At 38.4% G+C, this 26,441-nt stretch overlaps 3 protein-coding genes across 15 annotated transcripts in view; 2 read left to right on the forward strand and 1 right to left on the reverse strand.

The window, feature by feature from the left end:
* The first annotated feature begins 1,412 nt into the window (after positions 1-1,412).
* Positions 1,413-11,072, forward strand: map2k4b (mitogen-activated protein kinase kinase 4b). 7 transcript variants are annotated; one of them, XM_005923758.3, is made up of 13 exons: positions 1,413-1,659; positions 3,797-3,832; positions 5,402-5,434; positions 6,539-6,641; positions 7,402-7,576; positions 8,671-8,790; positions 8,909-9,028; positions 9,126-9,177; positions 9,270-9,397; positions 10,178-10,255; positions 10,349-10,497; positions 10,594-10,639; positions 10,819-11,072. In XM_005923758.3, exons 1-13 carry the CDS (start codon positions 1,548-1,550, stop codon positions 10,930-10,932), a joined length of 1,266 nt encoding a protein of 421 aa, XP_005923820.1. In that variant the 5' UTR covers positions 1,413-1,547; the 3' UTR covers positions 10,933-11,072. The 7 variants fall into 7 exon arrangements, with proteins under 7 accessions (XP_005923820.1, XP_005923823.1, XP_005923821.1 ...); XM_005923761.3 differs by having other exon boundaries at positions 6,581-6,641; XM_005923759.3 differs by lacking the exon at positions 5,402-5,434.
* Positions 11,073-14,859: 3,787 nt separating this feature from the next.
* Positions 14,860-19,109, forward strand: LOC102293267 (dual specificity mitogen-activated protein kinase kinase 4). Of its 2 annotated transcripts, none has more exons than XM_005923757.3 (9): positions 14,860-15,613; positions 16,708-16,827; positions 16,946-17,065; positions 17,163-17,214; positions 17,307-17,434; positions 18,215-18,292; positions 18,386-18,534; positions 18,631-18,676; positions 18,856-19,109. In XM_005923757.3, exons 1-9 carry the CDS (start codon positions 15,575-15,577, stop codon positions 18,967-18,969), a joined length of 846 nt encoding a protein of 281 aa, XP_005923819.1. In that variant the 5' UTR covers positions 14,860-15,574; the 3' UTR covers positions 18,970-19,109. The 2 variants fall into 2 exon arrangements, with proteins under 2 accessions (XP_005923819.1, XP_042077602.1); XM_042221668.1 differs by having other exon boundaries at positions 14,860-15,536.
* A 3,283-nt stretch (positions 19,110-22,392) lies between these two features.
* The window catches only part of myocd (myocardin), a 132,762-nt gene continuing 128,713 nt past the window's right edge, over positions 22,393-26,441 (reverse strand). For all 6 annotated transcript variants that reach the window (XM_014334021.2, XM_014334025.2, XM_014334024.2 and 3 more), the window contains 2 exons: positions 25,700-25,757; positions 22,393-25,570 (listed from right to left, as the gene is read on the reverse strand). In XM_014334021.2, coding sequence (XP_014189507.1) covers positions 24,957-25,570; positions 25,700-25,757 — 672 coding nt within the window. In that variant the 3' untranslated portion in view covers positions 22,393-24,956. The remainder of the gene's footprint in view (positions 25,571-25,699; positions 25,758-26,441) is intronic.

A 26,441-nucleotide genomic window follows, 5' to 3' on the forward strand; every position in this document is an offset into this window, starting at 1 on the left:
TTGAGACTTAAGTTATTCATCATGGGGTGGAGTTATATAAATATAATGATGTGATAGCAGGCTCCAGTGTATGGTATTTCCATATACATTGTCGATTACCTATTTAACCATCTCTTCCTTCACACTGAAAGCCTAAAGAGCCTGATGGTAGAACCAGTTCCATTGTGGAGCAAGAGTGCCACCTAGGGGAGAAAAAAACGACACTTTTATTGCAAAGCAAAGTTTTAATGTGTTTTTTGATTTGACTGCTGGTTCTACATATGCAGTTTTTACTCCTCAGATGTAAAAGGCTAAATCTGCCCGACATGTTATGTAGCTACTCATTTTGGCCCTCAGATTTATCCTGAAATTTTACCATGTACAGATGCGTACTAATACTTGTGTTTCTTCATTAGAGCAGTATTTCTTAAAATGGGATACTTTGGAGGACTGCGGCGGCACAAGGATTATTATTTTACGTTTTATAAATTTGCGTCATGCAGAGTGCCTAAATTATTAATAAATTAGTTTGTTTAATAAGAAAATCGAAGTTAACATGTTTTATAAGTTCTGCATTTGTTATAAGCTCTCCCCAAAGGAGAAAGTAACACATGCAATCAAAATGAAGGAGTCAGTTTCCCATACTGATCACCGATGATTTGTGGTTAACATGTAGGAGCAGTCCAGAAACAGAAAAAGTAGTGGTGCATTTGTTTTACAAAAAAGGGATGAGAAAAAAGCTTGACCACCACATTTGCCTCACTGCCACAAACACAAGCCCTTGTTTCTTGAGTATCTCATCATAAATACTCAATTTGGCGTAACCATTGTCTCTGTTGTTTTGGTATAAATGTAGTTATGGAGTTGAACATTAAAAGTGTAGCATTTTTAGCTTAGACTGTAATAACAGACTGGCAGACTTTTACCGGTGAGGTTGGAGTGCTAGTTAGCAGCTACTGCTGATTAGCAGGCTACATTCAAACCACCGATACATATACACATATGTTAATTTGTGCTAAGCAACAGACTAATAAAACACCAGAATTTCTTTTACCAAAAATGAAGCATAAACTTCCTGGACAGAAATTTGCGTATCATTTCAAAGGCTGTTTGACATATTATGTGATCCTTGATTATCTTTGATGAGCTGACACATCTAACAGTGTAAATCCAACTATAAAAATCTGAGTAAAATATATTACAAATTAAAAAAGGAAGCTTCATTATTCAACACGAAATAAAAAATGTAATACATTAGATTGTCTTTTGTCCATCATATTGTGTTAAATCGCTTAGAATATAAAACAAAAGTATAGAATTGAGTCGATACAAACGAGCCAGAATGTAGAATATGTTATATACATTTGTTATTTATGCAGGTCAAACGTTCAACTGTGAAGTCGTGATTTGCTATTTCCGATTGTCCATAAAAGCAGCAACAGCAGAGACGTGGCCGTCGTTGCGGCTGTTGCGTTCAAGTGGCGAATTGTCCCGTCTGGAGGCAGAGAGGGCGAAGTTTCACTCTCTGCATTGCAGCCTGAGCGCTGCTGCTGGAATTCAACACAACAATGGCGACTCCCAGTCCTAACAGCAACTCCACTAGCTCTAGCAACAACAGCAACATCGTAGGATCAACGTCGCACCAACTCCACCAGCAAACACAGAGCAGCAGCATGCAAGGTAGGCGAGAACTGGCTCCAGTTCACAGTTTCATATTTCTACTGGGGACATAAGAGTTTGTAGGAAAGTGTAGCCTTTAGCTTCCTAAAAGCAGAAACACTGTAGCCAAGAGAAACCCAATAAGTAAGTCTTTTCGGTCAGAACTTTCAAAATAAAATATGTTATGCGGCCCATGTCTGGAAACGTGACCAATTTAATGCATCTGTTGCAGATGCTCCGCTTATGTTAATGCAAAATGCACACTTTTGCTAAAACAAGCCATAATAGTGGCCGAACCGCCTTTTCTTTGAGTAAGGTCAATCTGTGCACCTATTTGGTTAATCATAATTAAAATTAAAATGAGCAGTTAGTGACAAGCATCACACATGTAAGTTTTTACATGTTAAATCAGATTAAAAAAATATTCACACCATGTAGTTGATTAGCCTCAACTAATCTAAGGCTTTACTGTAGGATCTGAGTAATTGTCTGTTGACAAGCAGCGCTTTTACTTTGACGTCTGACTTGTGAGACTTCCGCTAAATCTGTCTTTCTGCGCTTAGCTTCATCTCCATCTCCCTGAAACTGCACTGCTGCTAGGCTAGCAATGATGCACAAGCTTCAGTTTAATTGTTGTACCAACGGGCCTGTAATGGCATAGTCAAGTGTTTTCATTCCTGAAGTTTGAATCGTACATCTCGACTCTACCTTAAAAGTATTACGTTGTTTAAAAAAATGAGTTCTCCAACTATTTTAACTTTTTCGCCTTTGTTATTAGCAGAGGGCTGCTACAAGTAGCCTCAAGGCCTACACTGAAGTGTACTTCTGTCCCCGGTCAGGCCACTGTTTCAGTGCTTGGCTCCGAGTAGCAAAGAAATGATGGAGCTAATAAAGTTAAAGTTGGGGCTATCAATTCTATTAAGTGTCAACATTAAATTCTGTTGGCTTCAGGCCATACATAACGTTACTTGTCTTCCTTGTGTTGCTAACGGTAGTTCTGTCGGTGGTTTCATAACGTGTTGACACAAATCACCTCGATTTGTAAAATAAATTTAAAGTCTAAGCCTTTATATTTGTTAAGTGTACATCTCTATCTAGTTAATGCCTCTGAGCGCACACTGTCATCTCTTATCGGACAGGCAGACCTCGTGACAAAACCTGTAGTCAGCTAAGATTTGTTTTAGTGAGGTCACACATTTTAATAATGTGCTGTGAGGAACAGAAACGTCTACTGAAACTTACTACATAAAATCAAATTTTCTTATTCTACATTAATCCACTGGGCATATAAAAGAGGATGATCGCAAGGGAGTCCTCAACGAATAGGAATAAAATCGCCAAAATAATTATTAACACTTGACAAAAGTACTGAACTAAAAAAGGGAGTATTAGTTTAGTTTTTGCGAATGCAATATTGACATTATGTTAAAATTGAAGTAACAAACAGAACTTTTGTCCGTAGGGTTTTTCTTACAGGAAAAGCACCTTCTTTGACCTGAGGGTTTAGGCCTTGTCTTGATTACTTCTGTTTACAAATTAGAATTAGATTTCAGAAGCAAAGATAAATCACCACAGAAACTTTTGAATGTGTGTAAGGAGCAGTTGAAGGTGACTGCTGTCAGGAGTAAAGTTGCTCCTGGTGCTGTGGTATATGGAAGACTAACACCCCCCATATAAGTGTAATTACAAGAGGAGGGGGAAAAAGTCAATTTTTGGGCTACAGCTCCATAGGATGCTATTTGTTCTGACTTGCTTGTCACCCTCTATGAAACCCTAAGTCCTCAGAGTAGGAGTTCTCAGTTATAGTTGAAATTCTGCAGATATACAGGGAGTCTTGTAGTGACAGCTGATGGGTGTTTTGGGGGGTTAAATAGAATTCTTATTGTCATTCATAAACCTTGATTACACACACATGTAAAGTGCTTCACATACATTAAGCTGTGTTTTCTTCCAAGAGTTGTCATTTCACTGGAAAAAGCCAGCAGAGCAGGTTCGGCAGACTTGCATGTAATAATGGATGTGCTCCTAGTATGTCAGGAGGGCTTTACTCTGGATTTTATTGATTATGAAGCGCCTAATCTTAAGCCTCAACAGCCATATCTGACTTTGTAATTTCTTGCTCTGTGGCAGTATCAAATGTTTTATCTAAACCTTGCAGAAACCAACACCTGCTGGAGATGTCAAAATGAAACAGGTATTCAAACTTATTTTATAAGGTTTTGGTCTGATTTGGGGAGATTTCGTTTTTTGTTGAGTTGAAAAAAAAAATCTATATTTTTAATTTTTAGGGCCAATCTTGGCAAAGGAATTTATTGAAATGTCCCCATCGCTTCCCTCTGTTGGTCTTTTTCTTTTGTTTGCATAAAGTTATTTTGTTTTCCATTTTTGTAATACCTGTAATTGTATCATCTTTTTTTCTGCATGTTTTCAACTGAGTTTCTATGTTAGAATGACCTGATGTAGACAGACCCCATTTGATGAGACACTGTTAAGTGTGGTTTCCATTGTATGAAAGGTATACCAGCTTGGCTGTTGAAGTGGCACATGCCAGTTTTTAGTGGCTGGCCACTGTGAAACTGTGGTGTTCTGCTAAGCCAACAAAAAGAGAATATCAGTCTTGTTCCACTGGCAAATACCAGTCATCACTAGTGTGTTTTCTAAGTTCATAGTATTTTACTACTGTCTGTTTATAAAGCTAACAAACATCGTAGCTTTTAGTATTAGTTTTATTTACCTCCACCCCACTCCCCATTGTGATTAAATTCAACAGTTGCATGTAATTAACTTTATTACCAAGAATTTGCAGCATGAAATATATTTTTGTAATACAAACTGTTTTTGTTTTGGGTTTTTTTTTTTTTTTTTTTTTTATTTAATTTTTGCAAGACTGTTTTCAGCTAGCTTTACTCTAAAACGTGTAGCCCTTTGTTTGATTTTTTCCCCCACAAAAATGTAATTTTCTAAGATATTAGTTTATATACTTACATTTAAGGTACAATGGCAAACAGTGACATTGAGTTCGTTTTAATAAGCTGTATTTTGACTTTGTAGTGCTAAGCATACGTTAGCAAAAAGGGCTAATGCCAAACCAAGTATAGGAAACAATATAGTTTAATTTTACTGTCACTTTTTAATACAATCCACTTATTCTTCTATAGTCCTTCATACACTGATGATACAGTATCCAACTTTAATAATAATCTTGGCAATATGGGAAAATTGAACTATTTGCTTTTTTGCCATATGCTTTTAGTACTGCTAAGAAGCTAGCAGCCAGCTAACCTAGCTTGGCACAACAATTGCTATCTATCGATTAGAGGGGTCACAGGAAGTAATTGCAAAAGCCTAAAACAGTTTTATATAGGCAGCAGTGACAAATACATGTAATTGATTATTGTTCTGGTGGTAGTATTTGCAAGTGGAACAGCAGAAAGTAGTGCCATATGCACAGTGCCACAAGACTGGCAGAACATTGGTTTTCAAAATTGAAAGTAAGATGGTACTGAAATGACTGTTAAAATTTAACTATTTTGCCAGTAATACAGCAAATACTACATCGGCTATAAATGGCAGTGCACTGAGCAAGACCCACCAAAATGTGGCACATCTTTTGCCAGCTAAAGCACGTTCTCAGTATCCTGACCTGTTTTCCATTTTCAGCATTGAATCATGCTGGGACGGCACTTATCAAACGTGGCCCATTTAAACTCTTAACAACACATTTCAAGAAAATGTAGTAAAAATGTTTTTTTCTTTACTTCAGGGTTTCAGATAAGCCTGTCTGGAATACCCCAAAGTAAGCATTAGACTTGCACACAAAGCACACGACCTCTACTCTTTGTGGGGACACCTCAGTAGTGTAAAGGAGCATCCTTCCCTCTATTATTGTAGCCGTATTCAAGACTGGGGGCATTCTTGCCTCCTGTTACTGAGCTTCAGTCTTGATTCATGGTTTATACTATTATATACATGCACGTGCGTAATTGGATAACACAGGTGAGAGGATGCCACTGTATACTACTGAAACAGCCTGTGTGGTGCTCTGGTAGTGGGAGAGTCTGTCCACTGTTCACTGCTGTTAATTGTCACAAATATATTTATTGCCATGAAAGATTCATTTGCACTGGGGCTTAAAAGGCTAAGGGATCTGTTTGCACTCAGGAGCTGGTTGGACAGGGCATGGCAGAGACAACTTAACACTTGAACTCAGCACTTTCAACAATGCCTAAACTTAATTACCAACTCTATTTGGGTGATGCATTCCTATACTCACATGCACCTAACAGTTAATTCAACCTATGTGTCCTCAGTCTGAACGAAGTGCTGTCTTGAGTGTTGGGTCGCTTTCACATGTCAGTGGGAACTGTTTAGTGTTGACAATGCACATTTATAAAGATTATTGATGGAAACATTCTGAACACGGATTCCCAATGTTAGCACCCTGCTTAGTGCACAGCATACTAGCCTGATAGCTTGCACACATGCTGCATGCCATTTGTTCAGAAGGTTCTAGCTAAAAGAGCTTGTGCAGTACACCATCTGAACACTGGGAACCCCTGTACATTTTTGCTTGTGTTCAAAACTTTTTGCTTTCTTGAAGCTTGAGAAGAGCTTGAGAACTCCAAAACTTCATGCCACAGATTTTTTTTTTTCCCACCCTTCCCTCATAGTCATATTTTTCAAATGCAACTGTATAATGCATATGAATGTGTTTATACTTGGATCATATTAAGTTGCTGTGGCATATTGAGACTTATCTCAAGTATAGAAAGACAATACTGAGGTAAGAAAGGCATTTTATCACACCATGTGTATCCTCTGTCTTCACCAGTTGGTTGAACCCACAGAGTGGTGTGCATGAGGTGGCACTGTGCATCTGTTTCTCTCTTTGTCCTACCAGGTAAACGCAAAGCTCTGAAACTGAATTTTGCCAACCCTCCAGTGAAACCGGCTTCCAGGCTCCCACTCAATCCAACAGTTCCCTCTTTCCAGAACCCTCACATGTGAGTAAAGATAGTTGGGACATGATGTCACTGGAACTAGATAAGAGGTTGTATATAGAAATTGAACATAGCCTCAGGACCTGATAACATTAGAGTGAATTTGTCAGGCCAGCAGGGGGCAGTGCCTGGTTGCAAAAAGTAGTCCTGTTGTGTAGACGTTTACAGAGAAACAACACTGCTCATTTGCTTCATAACCTCAGGAAGTACGTTTTGATTATTAAGTTTCTTTGTGAGCAATTTTCCAAAATCTCTTCAAGTTACTATGACAACAGAAATGTACTGACTACATTTGCTACTGTGTAAAACATTTGTAGAGTTGGTTTTTATGCTAACCACCTTAGCGTGCTAGAAGTTTTTTTTTTTTTTTTTTAAGCTGACATGTTGCTACATTTCCTGGCAATTTGTTGAGTGCTGTGCAATGGCACAAAATCACTGACACGACTGTTTTTCAGCACATGTTCATATTTCTGGTTGCACAACATGCAGTCTAAGTTGGGACATATCCTTAGAAATACTGCTTAATAGCACTAATGGTGGTCTAATCTTTATGCATCCTGCACCTTTAATATCAGGAGGGGATTTTTTTAATGATACAAATATTACAAATACTATGTTCATATTTTGCCATCTTGTCAAATCCCAAATACCCAATCAGATTTTAAAGCCGGTTCATGGAAACTTTACAGTTCACATAGAATTAATTTCTGATTAAAATATAAGTGATTAAATCTAAATGCTGTCATCGTCCCACATTCAACAGAGAGCGCCTACGGACACACAGTATTGAGTCATCTGGGAAGCTGAAGATCTCCCCTGAGCAGCACTGTGACTTCACTGCAGAGGATCTGAGAGACCTTGGTGAGATTGGCCGTGGGGCGTATGGCTCCGTCAACAAGATGGTCCACAAACCCACAGGCCAGATCATGGCTGTCAAGGTAGCCCAATAATAGACTATTAGTGATCTGGAGAAGTTTGTTTCCTGTAGTCTGCTTTTTTTTTTTAAAAAAGACTGAAATGTCTGTCTTAAATTAAGAGACTGCTGACTAGAATTCAATCAAACTACAACAAATGTTTTGAGTCTAGCACTGAGGAGCATCCACATGTTAGGCTTTGAGTGTACGTGAAAATATTTGCCTGAGCTGCTGTGCGTGTATTGCACATGCATAAAACGGATGTAATCAAACATATGGAAGGCTGACCAAACAGTGACCAGCCAGTGACCAGTGAGGTTCCAGAATGCATGAAATCAACCAATTCCAGTCTCTGGCCAGTCTCTAGGTGCTTCTCTACTTTTTGTTAAGCTGATGCAGAGCTGCTGTATTGAGGTCATATATTGTAGTGTACTGCATGAAAATGTCACGTCACTAGAGGCCAGTCTTTAGTGATCAACAGGCATCTGAACTCAGTCTTGCAAAGACGTCCCAACCAACTAATATTTTAGTCGATTGTACTAAAACGAGTCTGACAGTAAACGTCTCTCAAAGTGTGACTAACATTAGCTGTGCAAGCAGCAGCAGTCTGCCCACACACCTGGATGGCATGCAGTGTGCACTGCAGGTGGTTACATGTTAGCTTATTCTGACAGCCTTTTTAGAAGCATTCATTGTGTAGATGACATACTGACAGACTCTGATTTTAGGAAAAATGCGTTGTTGAATTTTGAATAACACCATAACAAGCTCATTGGAATTAGTTTCGCCGATGCATTTTAGGGTTGAACAGTTTCATTTCTGACTGAAACAAAGGTTGACTGAACTAGCATCAGTGTTGTGGTCAAATGACCTCTCACTGTTAAGTGGATGTGGATGGCTTGAGTGGTTTATGTGCATTACTTTTATTGAACCCAGCATGCACACGGTGATAGCAGGTGAACTTGCAAGGTATAATAAATAACAAAAATGAAGGCTGTTCAATTCATGTCCATTGCTCTCTCAGAAATGAATTCTCTTGTTAATGCTGCTAAAGTTAGAAATGTGATTAAAAGTGTGAGGCTGAAACATGCATGTCTGTTTTCTGATGTGTCCCTCAGAGGATTCGCTCCACTGTGGATGAGAAGGAGCAGAAGCAGCTGCTGATGGACCTTGATGTAGTGATGAGGAGTAGTGACTGTCCCTACATTGTGCAGTTCTATGGCGCCCTCTTCAGGGAGGTCTGAAAAACACACCCACCTGTCTTTTTTTTTTTATGTTACAGAAACAAAATATACCTGATTCATTCAGTTGATTGCAAATTCTTGAAGGAGTCTAACCTTTATGTCTTTGTTTCAGGGGGACTGTTGGATTTGTATGGAACTTATGTCTACCTCATTAGACAAATTCTACAAATATGTATATTGTGCATTAGATGACGTCATTCCAGAGGAAATATTAGGCAAAATAACATTAGCAGTAAGCAACGATTTCATATTCATGTAATGTCATTTTCCTGTAATGGCATGCATAGCATCAAATAATTAACCAAAGATTTTTTTTTTCTCTTTAACAGACCGTTAAAGCACTGAACCACTTAAAAGAAAACTTGAAAATAATTCACAGAGGTAAGTTTTCTCATTTTATTCTAATCAGCTATTACTAATTAACTCTTGTCCCAGTTACATTATAGTTAGGTCGTCCTTTACTGTGTTTGCAGACATCAAACCTTCCAACATTCTTATGGACCGAAAGGGGAATATCAAACTGTGCGATTTTGGCATTAGCGGCCAGCTGGTGGACTCCATAGCCAAGACCAGAGATGCAGGCTGCAGGCCTTACATGGCAGTAAGTAATCAACTGCACTGATTAAGAAATATGCATCAGTTACATGTGAAGGAGTAAAACGGGTTGATGTTATTATCATATTTATTAAGAACCTTCATTTGAGTTGTTCATACCTTGCAGAGTGCACCCCAAGCAGCCAAAACATTTAAATCTTCTGCTTAATATTGCATGGGTTACCCTTGTGTTCAGTTCTGACCAATGGGGGCACAGACCTGTGCTGTCGAGCAACTGATCCTTTGGATTGTAATAAATCAGGCTTGCTGAAGAGAGGTTGGAGACCAGTTCAGTACCTATAGCCAGGGGTGGGCAATTAATTTTCCCAAGCGGCCACATGAGAAGTGGAACTGTTGTGGAGAGATCAAATTAATACTGAGCAGAATTGAGTTCAGCTTATTAATATCGCCCTCCGCAACAGTCCAGCTTCTCGTGTGACTCTTTGGGAAAATTAATTGTCTGCCCCTGGCTTAAGCTGTGTGTCAAGTCATTCCTCAGTAGTTTTCACTGCACAGAGGGTGTTGCAGTTGGGAGAGAGTCTATGAAGGATTTCTGACAGTGTTTAGGTCGGCAGTACACCTTAAAGTAATTCCATATATGCCATTTATATGGGCATCCTCAGTAGAACTTTGCATTTAATGACAAGTTCACTTCATGTGTCATTGGATTTAAAATTGTTGTGACTGACATGTATTTTGCATTTGTATGATAGAGTGAAATACTGTCTTATGGGGTCTAATGAATTATCTGTGTATCACAGAATATTTCCATTTGTGCATTTTGCAGCCTGAAAGGATAGACCCCAGTGCTTCTAGACAAGGCTATGATGTCCGGTCCGATGTATGGAGTTTGGGAATCACCCTGGTAAGACTCAAGGGTTTTATTAAGTTAAGCTGTTGCGATAAGGATAAATCCACAGTGTTAGACAATCATGGTTCTCTTTCTGTTTGTTATCAGTATGAGCTGGCAACAGGAAGATTCCCCTACCCTAAGTGGAATAGTGTTTTCGATCAGCTGACGCAGGTGGTAAAAGGCGAGCCTCCCCAGCTCAGCAACTCAGAGGAGAGGCAGTTCTCCCCCAAGTTCACCAACTTTGTTAACCTATGGTAAGCACAATCACGTAAAAATTGATTGGGGAACATTTTTATGCCCACTACATTTGGCACATTGCCTCTGATTTGTTCTTTTTTTTGTCTGTCCAGCCTTACAAAGGATGAATCAAAAAGGCCAAAGTACAAGGAGCTTCTGGTGAGTTTCAATACTACTTAAAATTGAAATGTAAAAGTCATTTTTATTTACTGCAGTAAATACAATTTTACCCCAACTCCTAGCTCTGTGATATTTGAGGATTTAGGCTAAACCAACTTTAAATTAGCTGCCTCATACAGGACGAATTGTCACTTCAGCTTTGTGTATGTCTCCTGTAGAAACACCCTTTCATTCTGATGTATGAGGAGCGTTTTGTGGACGTCGCCAGCTATGTGTGTCGCATTCTGGATCAGATCCCTGCCTCTCCTATCTCGCCCATGTATGTCGACTGACAGTTAGTCCAGTGAGGGTTGGGGGAGGGGGGTCATTAGCCAACAGTGGGTTGGACACCAAGTTTTGTGACGCGACGTTTGACATCTTAGCCCTAAGAGTTAGGTGGGATCACCAGTTTTTTTTTTTGTTTTTTTTTTTCTTTCTCGTGTTCCAAAGAACAAAGGAAGTCCAAATTGCTCAGTGCAATGAGACAAATATCCTTAAGCAAACCTTTCAACCTCCCTTCACCTCATTTTAAAATCCCATAATATTGTCATTTATCTTCAGCCAGAAAAACTTGAAGCGAGAACATTGTCTTAGTAAAAGTGTGTGTGTGTGTGTGTGTGTGTGTGTGTGTGCGCGCGCGCAGAATTTACCAAATAAAGTGGTGAGCAGTGACGCTCTTGATGTATGAACAAAAATAGCCACCCAGTGGATTGTACATTGTGGACTGTAAGTTTGCATATGTGTGTTCACCTCTGAACTGTTGACATGTACAAATGTATACAGATAGATCTGCTGTCTCAACAGTCTTTTCATGCATTTGATTGAGAGCACCTTTACTCACAGCAAATGGTTGAGTATGCAAGAGTGTTTCTGTGTGGAACACTCGTGGATTTGGTAGCGCAGCTTTCTTTTTCTTTTCTTTTTCACTTTCCCCCAATATGCAATCTGTGAGAAGCTGTCTTGATAGAAAAATAAGACAACTGCCATTTCTCACAAACTAGCCTCAGTTCGTCTCTTTTGTTATCATTGTGTTTGAGTTATAAATCTAAGAATCTCTTTTTGATTGAGAATTTCCTGTGTTAGTCTTGTTGAACAGAGCTGGTGGTAGAAACTCCTAATTAGAAGTAATATCAAATGGCAACACCTGGTTTAATGTAACTGGATTTTTGTCATTCAAAGACGTAGCTACAGCTAAAGACAATTGATGGGTTAAAAAAAACAAAAAACAACGCATGCTTCCAAAATATCCTTTATAGGTTTTTGTTAATAAAAAAAGACAAAGGACAAGATGATGTAACAATAGCTAGCTAAGATGAGAAGCGGACTAGCAAAATATATGTTAAATAATTCTGTCCAAAAAAAAAAGTTAAAAAAAGGTTAAGATTGGTAAAATAAGGTATACTAACTGAATAGAAATGTATATTTTTCTACTATATAGTTCTAGTCAAATGGATGAGGAAATAGAAAAGACTGTTACGCTATTATCATGCTAATAAATTCAAGTTTAACATCTAGCTAACGGTATGTGTGGTTTTTATTTATTTTTTTTTATTTGCGGTAAGCAAGGTAGTTAGATATATGGTAATAGGTCTTTGATGCTAGCAAAACAACAAAGCATTGGGTAAAAGATCTGTAGCTTTGTAAAATGCGCTTAAAAAAAACAGGAAAAAATAAACATGTAAACATTGTTTCATTTTTGCACATTACAAGTAAATGTTTGTTTTTGTTCGTGGGTTTTTTTTGTTTTGTTTTTTTTAAATAGTGTTGTAAAACCCATGTAGTTCAAACAAGCTGTATTGCCTTTAGCTAACCAGGCATTTATTGGTAACAAGGTTATTTAAAAAAACAAAAACAAACAAACAACATTTCGCAGTTAATGTACTGATTGAGAAACAGTCGCCACTACTAACTTGTAAAAAAGTTTGGTTCACATTATATAAATCAAGTAAGTTGTATATTCTTTGGGCTAATGGTGTACCTATTTTGGTCTCCAAGAATAACTTCGCAAAAAAAAGAGACTTAATTTTTTGACTTTGCCAAAATGATAACACAAGAGACTTTTAAGTGGTGCTAATCCAGTGCTACATTAACCTATTCTGCTGCAGGAACCTAGTGGATGATGGCCCCAAACCTTTACAGTAATAGTCTTCTGGTTGGCCTTTTCAGTCTTATTTTTCCATTGCTTTATAGGCTTGATCCCAACAATGTAATTTTTTTTTCTTTTAAATGCCTTCACCTGCATTTTTAAATGCAATCAGTTTGCATTAAGTCATACTGTCATTCTTTCAGGACCACCCAGAAGTCTCCCAGGCTACACACTTTTTGTCCCACAAAAACATCCTCGTTTCCTTGCGAGTAGTGGAAGATGCCCTCTACCCTGGTGTAAAGTTAGTTTGGGACATTATGTCCACTGTAAATGTGTATGTACATAGAACACCTAACCTGCTGTTACTGGCAGGTTCTGCTCAACAGTTAAGGCTGATTCCTAAACACAGATCCAAGCACCAAGATAGGTGTTAGGTGCAAATTCTTTTAGTTTAGGAATGAGCCTTAATTCCACCTGTCATAGCGCTGTACAGTTAAACTTCTCATCCACACTGATCACAGATCCACCGTGCTGCCATATAGCAGCAGTAACTAAAAGTTTAAAAGTCTAGGCATGGGAGTTCTGTCAAAAAAAAAAAGGGGAATATCAAACTGTGCGATTTTGGCATTAGCGGCCAGCTGGTGGACTCCATAGCCAAGACCAGAGATGCAGGCTGCAGGCCTTACATGGCAGTAAGTAATCAACTGCACTGATTAAGAAATATGCATCAGTTACATGTGAAGGAGTAAAACGGGTTGATGTTATTATCATATTTATTAAGAACCTTCATTTGAGTTGTTCATACCTTGCAGAGTGCACCCCAAGCAGCCAAAACATTTAAATCTTCTGCTTAATATTGCATGGGTTACCCTTGTGTTCAGTTCTGACCAATGGGGGCACAGACCTGTGCTGTCGAGCAACTGATCCTTTGGATTGTAATAAATCAGGCTTGCTGAAGAGAGGTTGGAGACCAGTTCAGTACCTATAGCCAGGGGTGGGCAATTAATTTTCCCAAGCGGCCACATGAGAAGTGGAACTGTTGTGGAGAGATCAAATTAATACTGAGCAGAATTGAGTTCAGCTTATTAATATCGCCCTCCGCAACAGTCCAGCTTCTCGTGTGACTCTTTGGGAAAATTAATTGTCTGCCCCTGGCTTAAGCTGTGTGTCAAGTCATTCCTCAGTAGTTTTCACTGCACAGAGGGTGTTGCAGTTGGGAGAGAGTCTATGAAGGATTTCTGACAGTGTTTAGGTCGGCAGTACACCTTAAAGTAATTCCATATATGCCATTTATATGGGCATCCTCAGTAGAACTTTGCATTTAATGACAAGTTCACTTCATGTGTCATTGGATTTAAAATTGTTGTGACTGACATGTATTTTGCATTTGTATGATAGAGTGAAATACTGTCTTATGGGGTCTAATGAATTATCTGTGTATCACAGAATATTTCCATTTGTGCATTTTGCAGCCTGAAAGGATAGACCCCAGTGCTTCTAGACAAGGCTATGATGTCCGGTCCGATGTATGGAGTTTGGGAATCACCCTGGTAAGACTCAAGGGTTTTATTAAGTTAAGCTGTTGCGATAAGGATAAATCCACAGTGTTAGACAATCATGGTTCTCTTTCTGTTTGTTATCAGTATGAGCTGGCAACAGGAAGATTCCCCTACCCTAAGTGGAATAGTGTTTTCGATCAGCTGACGCAGGTGGTAAAAGGCGAGCCTCCCCAGCTCAGCAACTCAGAGGAGAGGCAGTTCTCCCCCAAGTTCACCAACTTTGTTAACCTATGGTAAGCACAATCACGTAAAAATTGATTGGGGAACATTTTATGCCCACTACATTTGGCACATTGCCTCTGATTTGTTCTTTTTTGTCTGTCCAGCCTTACAAAGGATGAATCAAAAAGGCCAAAGTACAAGGAGCTTCTGGTGAGTTTCAATACTACTTAAAATTGAAATGTAAAAGTCATTTTTATTTACTGCAGTAAATACAATTTTACCCCAACTCCTAGCTCTGTGATATTTGAGGATTTAGGCTAAACCAACTTTAAATTAGCTGCCTCATACAGGACGAATTGTCACTTCAGCTTTGTGTATGTCTCCTGTAGAATTACAGAGAAACAACACTGCTCATTTGCTTCATAACCTCAGGAAGTACGTTTTGATTATTAAGTTTCTTTGTGAGCAATTTTCCAAAATCTCTTCAAGTTACTATGACAACAGAAATGTACTGACTACATTTGCTACTGTGTAAAACATTTGTAGAGTTGGTTTTTATGCTAACCACCTTAGCGTGCTAGAAGTTTTTTTTTTTTTTTTTTAAGCTGACATGTTGCTACATTTCCTGGCAATTTGTTGAGTGCTGTGCAATGGCACAAAATCACTGACACGACTGTTTTTCAGCACATGTTCATATTTCTGGTTGCACAACATGCAGTCTAAGTTGGGACATATCCTTAGAAATACTGCTTAATAGCACTAATGGTGGTCTAATCTTTATGCATCCTGCACCTTTAATATCAGGAGGGGATTTTTTTAATGATACAAATATTACAAATACTATGTTCATATTTTGCCATCTTGTCAAATCCCAAATACCCAATCAGATTTTAAAGCCGGTTCATGGAAACTTTACAGTTCACATAGAATTAATTTCTGATTAAAATATAAGTGATTAAATCTAAATGCTGTCATCGTCCCACATTCAACAGAGAGCGCCTACGGACACACAGTATTGAGTCATCTGGGAAGCTGAAGATCTCCCCTGAGCAGCACTGTGACTTCACTGCAGAGGATCTGAGAGACCTTGGTGAGATTGGCCGTGGGGCGTATGGCTCCGTCAACAAGATGGTCCACAAACCCACAGGCCAGATCATGGCTGTCAAGGTAGCCCAATAATAGACTATTAGTGATCTGGAGAAGTTTGTTTCCTGTAGTCTGCTTTTTTTTTTTAAAAAAGACTGAAATGTCTGTCTTAAATTAAGAGACTGCTGACTAGAATTCAATCAAACTACAACAAATGTTTTGAGTCTAGCACTGAGGAGCATCCACATGTTAGGCTTTGAGTGTACGTGAAAATATTTGCCTGAGCTGCTGTGCGTGTATTGCACATGCATAAAACGGATGTAATCAAACATATGGAAGGCTGACCAAACAGTGACCAGCCAGTGACCAGTGAGGTTCCAGAATGCATGAAATCAACCAATTCCAGTCTCTGGCCAGTCTCTAGGTGCTTCTCTACTTTTTGTTAAGCTGATGCAGAGCTGCTGTATTGAGGTCATATATTGTAGTGTACTGCATGAAAATGTCACGTCACTAGAGGCCAGTCTTTAGTGATCAACAGGCATCTGAACTCAGTCTTGCAAAGACGTCCCAACCAACTAATATTTTAGTCGATTGTACTAAAACGAGTCTGACAGTAAACGTCTCTCAAAGTGTGACTAACATTAGCTGTGCAAGCAGCAGCAGTCTGCCCACACACCTGGATGGCATGCAGTGTGCACTGCAGGTGGTTACATGTTAGCTTATTCTGACAGCCTTTTTAGAAGCATTCATTGTGTAGATGACATACTGACAGACTCTGATTTTAGGAAAAATGCGTTGTTGAATTTTGAATAACACCATAACAAGCTCATTGGAATTAGTTTCGCCGATGCATTTTAGGGTTGAACAGTTTCATTTCTGACTGAAACAAAGGTTGACTGAACTAGCATCAGTGTTGTGGTCAAATGACCTCTCACTGTTAAGTGGATGTGGATGGCTTGAGTGGTTTATGTGCATTACTTTTATTGAACCCAGCATGCACACGGTGATAGCAGGTGAACTTGCAAGGTATAATAAATAACAAAAATGAAGGCTGTTCAATTCATGTCCATTGCTCTCTCAGAAATGAATTCTCTTGTTAATGCTGCTAAAGTTAGAAATGTGATTAAAAGTGTGAGGCTGAAACATGCATGTCTGTTTTCTGATGTGTCCCTCAGAGGATTCGCTCCACTGTGGATGAGAAGGAGCAGAAGCAGCTGCTGATGGACCTTGATGTAGTGATGAGGAGTAGTGACTGTCCCTACATTGTGCAGTTCTATGGCGCCCTCTTCAGGGAGGTCTGAAAAACACACCCACCTGTCTTTTTTTTTTTATGTTACAGAAACAAAATATACCTGATTCATTCAGTTGATTGCAAATTCTTGAAGGAGTCTAACCTTTATGTCTTTGTTTCAGGGGGACTGTTGGATTTGTATGGAACTTATGTCTACCTCATTAGACAAATTCTACAAATATGTATATTGTGCATTAGATGACGTCATTCCAGAGGAAATATTAGGCAAAATAACATTAGCAGTAAGCAACGATTTCATATTCATGTAATGTCATTTTCCTGTAATGGCATGCATAGCATCAAATAATTAACCAAAGATTTTTTTTTTCTCTTTAACAGACCGTTAAAGCACTGAACCACTTAAAAGAAAACTTGAAAATAATTCACAGAGGTAAGTTTTCTCATTTTATTCTAATCAGCTATTACTAATTAACTCTTGTCCCAGTTACATTATAGTTAGGTCGTCCTTTACTGTGTTTGCAGACATCAAACCTTCCAACATTCTTATGGACCGAAAGGGGAATATCAAACTGTGCGATTTTGGCATTAGCGGCCAGCTGGTGGACTCCATAGCCAAGACCAGAGATGCAGGCTGCAGGCCTTACATGGCAGTAAGTAATCAACTGCACTGATTAAGAAATATGCATCAGTTACATGTGAAGGAGTAAAACGGGTTGATGTTATTATCATATTTATTAAGAACCTTCATTTGAGTTGTTCATACCTTGCAGAGTGCACCCCAAGCAGCCAAAACATTTAAATCTTCTGCTTAATATTGCATGGGTTACCCTTGTGTTCAGTTCTGACCAATGGGGGCACAGACCTGTGCTGTCGAGCAACTGATCCTTTGGATTGTAATAAATCAGGCTTGCTGAAGAGAGGTTGGAGACCAGTTCAGTACCTATAGCCAGGGGTGGGCAATTAATTTTCCCAAGCGGCCACATGAGAAGTGGAACTGTTGTGGAGAGATCAAATTAATACTGAGCAGAATTGAGTTCAGCTTATTAATATCGCCCTCCGCAACAGTCCAGCTTCTCGTGTGACTCTTTGGGAAAATTAATTGTCTGCCCCTGGCTTAAGCTGTGTGTCAAGTCATTCCTCAGTAGTTTTCACTGCACAGAGGGTGTTGCAGTTGGGAGAGAGTCTATGAAGGATTTCTGACAGTGTTTAGGTCGGCAGTACACCTTAAAGTAATTCCATATATGCCATTTATATGGGCATCCTCAGTAGAACTTTGCATTTAATGACAAGTTCACTTCATGTGTCATTGGATTTAAAATTGTTGTGACTGACATGTATTTTGCATTTGTATGATAGAGTGAAATACTGTCTTATGGGGTCTAATGAATTATCTGTGTATCACAGAATATTTCCATTTGTGCATTTTGCAGCCTGAAAGGATAGACCCCAGTGCTTCTAGACAAGGCTATGATGTCCGGTCCGATGTATGGAGTTTGGGAATCACCCTGGTAAGACTCAAGGGTTTTATTAAGTTAAGCTGTTGCGATAAGGATAAATCCACAGTGTTAGACAATCATGGTTCTCTTTCTGTTTGTTATCAGTATGAGCTGGCAACAGGAAGATTCCCCTACCCTAAGTGGAATAGTGTTTTCGATCAGCTGACGCAGGTGGTAAAAGGCGAGCCTCCCCAGCTCAGCAACTCAGAGGAGAGGCAGTTCTCCCCCAAGTTCACCAACTTTGTTAACCTATGGTAAGCACAATCACGTAAAAATTGATTGGGGAACATTTTTATGCCCACTACATTTGGCACATTGCCTCTGATTTGTTCTTTTTTTTGTCTGTCCAGCCTTACAAAGGATGAATCAAAAAGGCCAAAGTACAAGGAGCTTCTGGTGAGTTTCAATACTACTTAAAATTGAAATGTAAAAGTCATTTTTATTTACTGCAGTAAATACAATTTTACCCCAACTCCTAGCTCTGTGATATTTGAGGATTTAGGCTAAACCAACTTTAAATTAGCTGCCTCATACAGGACGAATTGTCACTTCAGCTTTGTGTATGTCTCCTGTAGAAACACCCTTTCATTCTGATGTATGAGGAGCGTTTTGTGGACGTCGCCAGCTATGTGTGTCGCATTCTGGATCAGATCCCTGCCTCTCCTATCTCGCCCATGTATGTCGACTGACAGTTAGTCCAGTGAGGGTTGGGGGAGGGGGGTCATTAGCCAACAGTGGGTTGGACACCAAGTTTTGTGACGCGACGTTTGACATCTTAGCCCTAAGAGTTAGGTGGGATCACCAGTTTTTTTTTTTGTTTTTTTTTTTCTTTCTCGTGTTCCAAAGAACAAAGGAAGTCCAAATTGCTCAGTGCAATGAGACAAATATCCTTAAGCAAACCTTTCAACCTCCCTTCACCTCATTTTAAAATCCCATAATATTGTCATTTATCTTCAGCCAGAAAAACTTGAAGCGAGAACATTGTCTTAGTAAAAGTGTGTGTGTGTGTGTGTGTGTGTGTGTGTGTGCGCGCGCGCAGAATTTACCAAATAAAGTGGTGAGCAGTGACGCTCTTGATGTATGAACAAAAATAGCCACCCAGTGGATTGTACATTGTGGACTGTAAGTTTGCATATGTGTGTTCACCTCTGAACTGTTGACATGTACAAATGTATACAGATAGATCTGCTGTCTCAACAGTCTTTTCATGCATTTGATTGAGAGCACCTTTACTCACAGCAAATGGTTGAGTATGCAAGAGTGTTTCTGTGTGGAACACTCGTGGATTTGGTAGCGCAGCTTTCTTTTTCTTTTCTTTTTCACTTTCCCCCAATATGCAATCTGTGAGAAGCTGTCTTGATAGAAAAATAAGACAACTGCCATTTCTCACAAACTAGCCTCAGTTCGTCTCTTTTGTTATCATTGTGTTTGAGTTATAAATCTAAGAATCTCTTTTTGATTGAGAATTTCCTGTGTTAGTCTTGTTGAACAGAGCTGGTGGTAGAAACTCCTAATTAGAAGTAATATCAAATGGCAACACCTGGTTTAATGTAACTGGATTTTTGTCATTCAAAGACGTAGCTACAGCTAAAGACAATTGATGGGTTAAAAAAAACAAAAAACAACGCATGCTTCCAAAATATCCTTTATAGGTTTTTGTTAATAAAAAAAGACAAAGGACAAGATGATGTAACAATAGCTAGCTAAGATGAGAAGCGGACTAGCAAAATATATGTTAAATAATTCTGTCCAAAAAAAAAAGTTAAAAAAAGGTTAAGATTGGTAAAATAAGGTATACTAACTGAATAGAAATGTATATTTTTCTACTATATAGTTCTAGTCAAATGGATGAGGAAATAGAAAAGACTGTTACGCTATTATCATGCTAATAAATTCAAGTTTAACATCTAGCTAACGGTATGTGTGGTTTTTATTTATTTTTTTTTATTTGCGGTAAGCAAGGTAGTTAGATATATGGTAATAGGTCTTTGATGCTAGCAAAACAACAAAGCATTGGGTAAAAGATCTGTAGCTTTGTAAAATGCGCTTAAAAAAAACAGGAAAAAATAAACATGTAAACATTGTTTCATTTTTGCACATTACAAGTAAATGTTTGTTTTTGTTCGTGGGTTTTTTTTGTTTTGTTTTTTTTAAATAGTGTTGTAAAACCCATGTAGTTCAAACAAGCTGTATTGCCTTTAGCTAACCAGGCATTTATTGGTAACAAGGTTATTTAAAAAAACAAAAACAAACAAACAACATTTCGCAGTTAATGTACTGATTGAGAAACAGTCGCCACTACTAACTTGTAAAAAAGTTTGGTTCACATTATATAAATCAAGTAAGTTGTATATTCTTTGGGCTAATGGTGTACCTATTTTGGTCTCCAAGAATAACTTCGCAAAAAAAAGAGACTTAATTTTTTGACTTTGCCAAAATGATAACACAAGAGACTTTTAAGTGGTGCTAATCCAGTGCTACATTAACCTATTCTGCTGCAGGAACCTAGTGGATGATGGCCCCAAACCTTTACAGTAATAGTCTTCTGGTTGGCCTTTTCAGTCTTATTTTTCCATTGCTTTATAGGCTTGATCCCAACAATGTAATTTTTTTTTCTTTTAAATGCCTTCACCTGCATTTTTAAATGCAATCAGTTTGCATTAAGTCATACTGTCATTCTTTCAGGACCACCCAGAAGTCTCCCAGGCTACACACTTTTTGTCCCACAAAAACATCCTCGTTTCCTTGCGAGTAGTGGAAGATGCCCTCTACCCTGGTGTAAAGTTAGTTTGGGACATTATGTCCACTGTAAATGTGTATGTACATAGAACACCTAACCTGCTGTTACTGGCAGGTTCTGCTCAACAGTTAAGGCTGATTCCTAAACACAGATCCAAGCACCAAGATAGGTGTTAGGTGCAAATTCTTTTAGTTTAGGAATGAGCCTTAATTCCACCTGTCATAGCGCTGTACAGTTAAACTTCTCATCCACACTGATCACAGATCCACCGTGCTGCCATATAGCAGCAGTAACTAAAAGTTTAAAAGTCTAGGCATGGGAGTTCTGTCAAAAAAAACCAAAAAAAAAAACAAAACTGTAAATGCTGCTAAATCACAAACTATTGACTTCCATACCAACTACCGAACTGTCGGGAGAAGAGGAATCTCACTCCACACAGCTACGCGTTTTCGTCCTTAAGTTCACCACGGACTCGGCATGCTTCTCCATGACTTAGTATGTCTTTCTGGCTTGCACTGATGATAGAATATTTCCATGCCAAACCATGCATTAAACTCTGATGCATCTCCATAATCCAAAATGCCTCACCTGTCTTCCTTTGTCAGTTATAGTAATATTCTGGAGTTTTACATAATTGTGTGGCAGAAGGTCAATGGGAGGCCACAATTTTGAGACTATTGAGATGCACCCGTTGTCATTTCTTTTCAGAAAGCCACATTTACCATTCTGTGGAAATTTACCATTTCCACAGAATGGCGAGACAAATATCACATTACTTGGCGATAGCTATTAACCAAACTGTATGGATGATGGTCCTTTAAGTGTGGGACACTGTAGGGACTTTTACATGTGTCTCCCAGAAACTACCACCATTGGAGTGGGTTGGGGACGTTTTAGTGTGGCTTGTTTAAAATGTTGAATATTTTTGGCCTGTTTGGGAGGGCAACACATTACAACCGCATAGGTGGCGACGTTGTAGAACCCACACGATTCTTTTGGTAAGCGACTTTCCATTTCTATGTCTAACACGAAATGGTGCAGACCCCAGAGAAAGCCCACAGATGGAGCTGTTTAACTTCAAACTGTCTCTAGAGCTGTTGTAGTCTGTCATGTGTTTCCAGGAAGCTAACTTGACGCTGGTGAATCTCCAGGGTACATGTTGTATAAATTGCAAAATTACTAGAATGTTCATATTAGATTATAAGATATTATTAAGGGCAATGAATATTATATTGTATCTTCATCGATGGTTACAAATAAAGTTCCCACGTAAAAGATTGGAAACCTGTATTGTGTGTTTCTTGTAATTTAGACACGAAAAAACTGCCAAAATAATTTTGATAAGTGATAAGTTTATTGCTGTCTTTTTTTGTAGTATACAGGGACTTGGGCAAGTCAGTGGCCAAGCAACATGGAAGCTTCTGTCAGATTACTTTTCTCTTAATTAGGGAAAATATTTAAAGATTTGTCAAAAATAATTAAGAAAAGGACAGTTGTTCTGACAACAGAAGACAGGAAATAAAGTATTAGCTTTGACATATACTGAAGATGGGTAATAGCTAACATGTAACCAGAGAAGCCACTCAAGTGCAACACTTCATTTAAAAAAAAAACAAAAACAAACAAACAAAAAAAAAAAATTTGGTCAACATGACATGAGAACCATGGTTACAGACGACACGAATAATTGGACGAGGTTTATTAGCCAAGGAACTGAAGTCATAATTTTATATTACTGGAAATGACACATCTTTCTAAGATCAAAACCACTTACATCTGTCTGTAAAATAGCTAGGTGGTGATGTTAGCATAAAGACTGGAATAAGGTAGAAACACTTTATGTAGCTAACACCTACCAGCACTTCTGGTTCAAGTGTAAAAGCAAGCTGACTGCCATTAAAAATTTGCTCAAGCACAGAACATGAATGAAAAGAAAATACATATTAGTAAAGTTTTCTTTTTGTCTCCTCGGGTGTTCTGAGTCTGAAAAAACAAATATTAAAATCTAGACTGCTAGTTTTGCTAGTATTACTCTTACTGCACGAAAAAGCACTTTATTTTAGCATTTTGCTAATAAAACTTGTATTATGTCTAATACTCACATTAAATAGAACAAGTTTATGTGGAGTAAAATTAATATCATGTTTTCAAGTTAATGACCAATGAGCTAGCTAAGATAATGCTAATTTGGAAAAGACGGTGAGTACTGTGAACAATGAATGAAGCTTACTGGGTCTTTTGAGAATGAATGAACAGATGTAACTAGGAACATAAAACAGAAGTGCTGGTAGGCTGATTCTGTGATTTGAAGACAAAGCCACTTCGGTCTGTCCCCATCTGTCAGTCTTTATGCAATTTAGGCTAACAAACTGCTAGCTGTAGCTTTACAGTCAGCGACAGATAAAAAGGAGGTATGCAAGAAATTATACTTATTTCCTTAATTTTTAATCTAAGTTTTTAGGTGCATAAAAATGCATTTACTAATCAAAGCTAAAACCTTATTTGTTTTTGAGTTTGTCATTCTCACCTATAACTACTGTGCATAATAGGTTTATCTAGGCTGGCTTTTGTGAAAGTCTATTCTTTATTAATATCCAGTATTCACAGTAAAAATTTGATTATATTACACCATCCTATTAACAAGTGCTAAGAATTGTCAATTACAATTTTTTTTTTTTTTTTTTTAAGAAAAGTAAGTTAGGAAAACATGGCTTTTCAAAGTGGTTCTTTTACTTTGTATCACATTCTTAAGAGAACTAATAATGAAGAAATGTCAGTGATCGATAATGGTACTTTTTTCATACATCATATAGAGCCCCAATCTGTTTTAAAGGAATGTATAAATACAGGATCAACTATAAATACAAAAGCACAAAATAAATAAATGTAAATGGGAACAGAAAAGCTGGCATTTTAATGACCAAAAAAGAGAGAGAAAACTAGATGTGAGCTTTACATGGTTGGAGCCATCTAAATCACATCAGTCAACAACTTCCAGGGGAGCAGTCGTTTGATATTAAAATTTGGGAATAAAAAGCTTTTGCAAATAAGGCAGTATTTGGCTGCTGATATAAACTGATAAGATAATTCTTTTAAAGGTGTCATCCTGTGGATAATAGTGGAAAACAAATAAGTACAAAAAGATTTCTTCAAATGACCTAACCTATACACATATACTAAGTTCAAGCAAACTGTGACAAGTGTTTATTAAGCTAGAGGTGCACAGTGAATTGAAAAAAATCATATTTACATCAAATAATGAAGTGATTACAGAAAGCATTTGATTTGTTGTTTGTATGTTCTTCCACACCTCTGACATAATATGTAGACGGCAACTTATCTCTGTCAGTTTTGATATTTACAGTATGGCCATTACTAAGCAATCCAATTCTCCAATTCACCTGTTAAGTCCTCTCTGGGTTTTTTTCCAGTACAAATATATAACTCAAAGTATACAATGAAAGTCAAACTGTGTCTTCAAGTCATAGCACTGATACTGTATTAAATGTTGGCGTAAAATACTGTAATCAGGTTTTTAAGTTACATTAACGCTTCTTCTGACACTATGTCCGCTGTCATAAGTACTTGGTAGTTGTGCACATCAAGATCATGCCAAAAAGCACCAGGTCTTTAGTTTTTGAGTATGACGACAACATAAGAACCACATTTCAGTGAAGTGGAAAGGTTGGGATATGACAATTGTTCAGTTTTTCTGGCTTAGATTTCAGCTTTTGCATATTTGCTAATGGTTATACATTCCACTGGATCATAGAGAGGAGCAACACGTGAACATTTAAAGCTGTTAAGAACAGAATTAAATAGGTCTTTGGTATTGTCATAGCTAATATCAGAAGTCCGTGCAGCTAGTTGCAAGCTGGTGTCTTGAGTTCGATGGCTGGTATGCTGCTAACCAGCACTTTAGGGACAGTGTTGTTTTTACCAGTGCTCCAGGTGAAGGTCTGTGGCAGAGTTCAAATTAATGTCTGTTACATCCAGGAACTCGGCATTAAAAATGCTTGGTGCACTGGGTGGAGCAATGCTGAAGGCAGTGGCAGAACTGGGTGGTGTCAGGTCGAGCCATTCCATTGTCTCCCAAGCCGTCTCACTAAAGGTCATGCTGACCATTCCCTGCACCTCGGGGTTGGCGGATGCCTTACTGCCGATGGCCGAGAGAGACGTGTCCATCAGATCTCGGTTGCTCAGAAGTTTGTCCTGTTGTGGATGATGAGAGTGATGATGATTCTGAGGGCTGCTGTACCGATCAACCTCTCGCTTCCCTTCATCTTCCTGGCCCCCATCCTCCGCTGCCATTTTAAGAAGAAGTACCTCCCCTCCGCGGCCGACGGGACTGCCAAGCAGAGTGTCTGGGTGGCTCTCGGTGACGTGATTGGCTGCGTGGTCGTAAGGGAGCTGGTTGGGGGAGAGGTGCTCGTAATGTCGGTGAAACCACGGGATGAGGAGGCCGGGACACCCTGGGGACACAGTAATGTGAGGCATAACTTTGGTTACAGAGGACCTCTCCCTCTCTTCTCTGGCGTTAGCTGGCATCTCTTGAAGAGAAAGAGGAGAGGAGGGAGGGTCACAGCAGGTTCAATGTGTCAGGTAAGACTGTGAACAACAGGTAGTGATTTCAAATGCTTTCGTCTTCAGCCAATAGGATCTATAGAATGAATCCTTACCTCCACTCTCTATGAGCACATCCAAAAGCTCATCCATCTGCTGACTTCGGGTCAGTTGCTGTAACAGTAACAAAAAGTGCGTTCCTTTTATCAGCAGAAATTTTAAACGCTTAAAAAGCAGAATTGGTTGTCTTTGTTTTTGTTTTTTTTAACTTTCTAGCTCCTAAAACGGGACTTGGCCCCTTTTACTAGCTTTAAAAGATAGAGTTTTTTTTTTTGCTTGTTTCAGAGAAACAGAAATATTTTAATTGGCTTTAAAAAATTTAGCTGTGCTTTATTTTGCTTTGCTGGCAAAATTAAGAAGGTAACAGAAATTTAGTTTTGCTCATAGTCAAAAACGTAGAGCTACAACAAGTGTTCTAATAATTATTAATTATTCACTATCCTTTTTATGTCTAAGTGGAAAAATCCCTTTTATGTGCAAACAAAACAAGACATTTCACAACACTGTAGGCATTTTTTTTACAGTTTAATATAATGAAGAAAATATTTTGTCGACTGTAACAAATTTTTACATAATTACGATGGTTAAAAAAAATCACTATAATGCTGTTGTCATAATAGCTATAAAAGTGCAGTGAACAAAGCGATGGATGAAAACAAAAACTACAACACAGATAAAAATAGAAGAAAGAAAAAACAAGACAGACCACAGGAGGAAGAGTGGAATGAGAGCAACGCCCAAAAAAAGGTCAAATAAATTTCTGGCCAGCCATCTCTACTGAATTTTATCATGGATTTG

The sequence above is a fragment of the Haplochromis burtoni genome, unplaced genomic scaffold (assembly GCF_018398535.1).
Source record: "Haplochromis burtoni strain Fernald_Lab_line unplaced genomic scaffold, NCSU_Asbu1 Contig_71, whole genome shotgun sequence".
Classification (NCBI taxonomy): Eukaryota; Metazoa; Chordata; class Actinopteri; order Cichliformes; family Cichlidae; genus Haplochromis; species Haplochromis burtoni.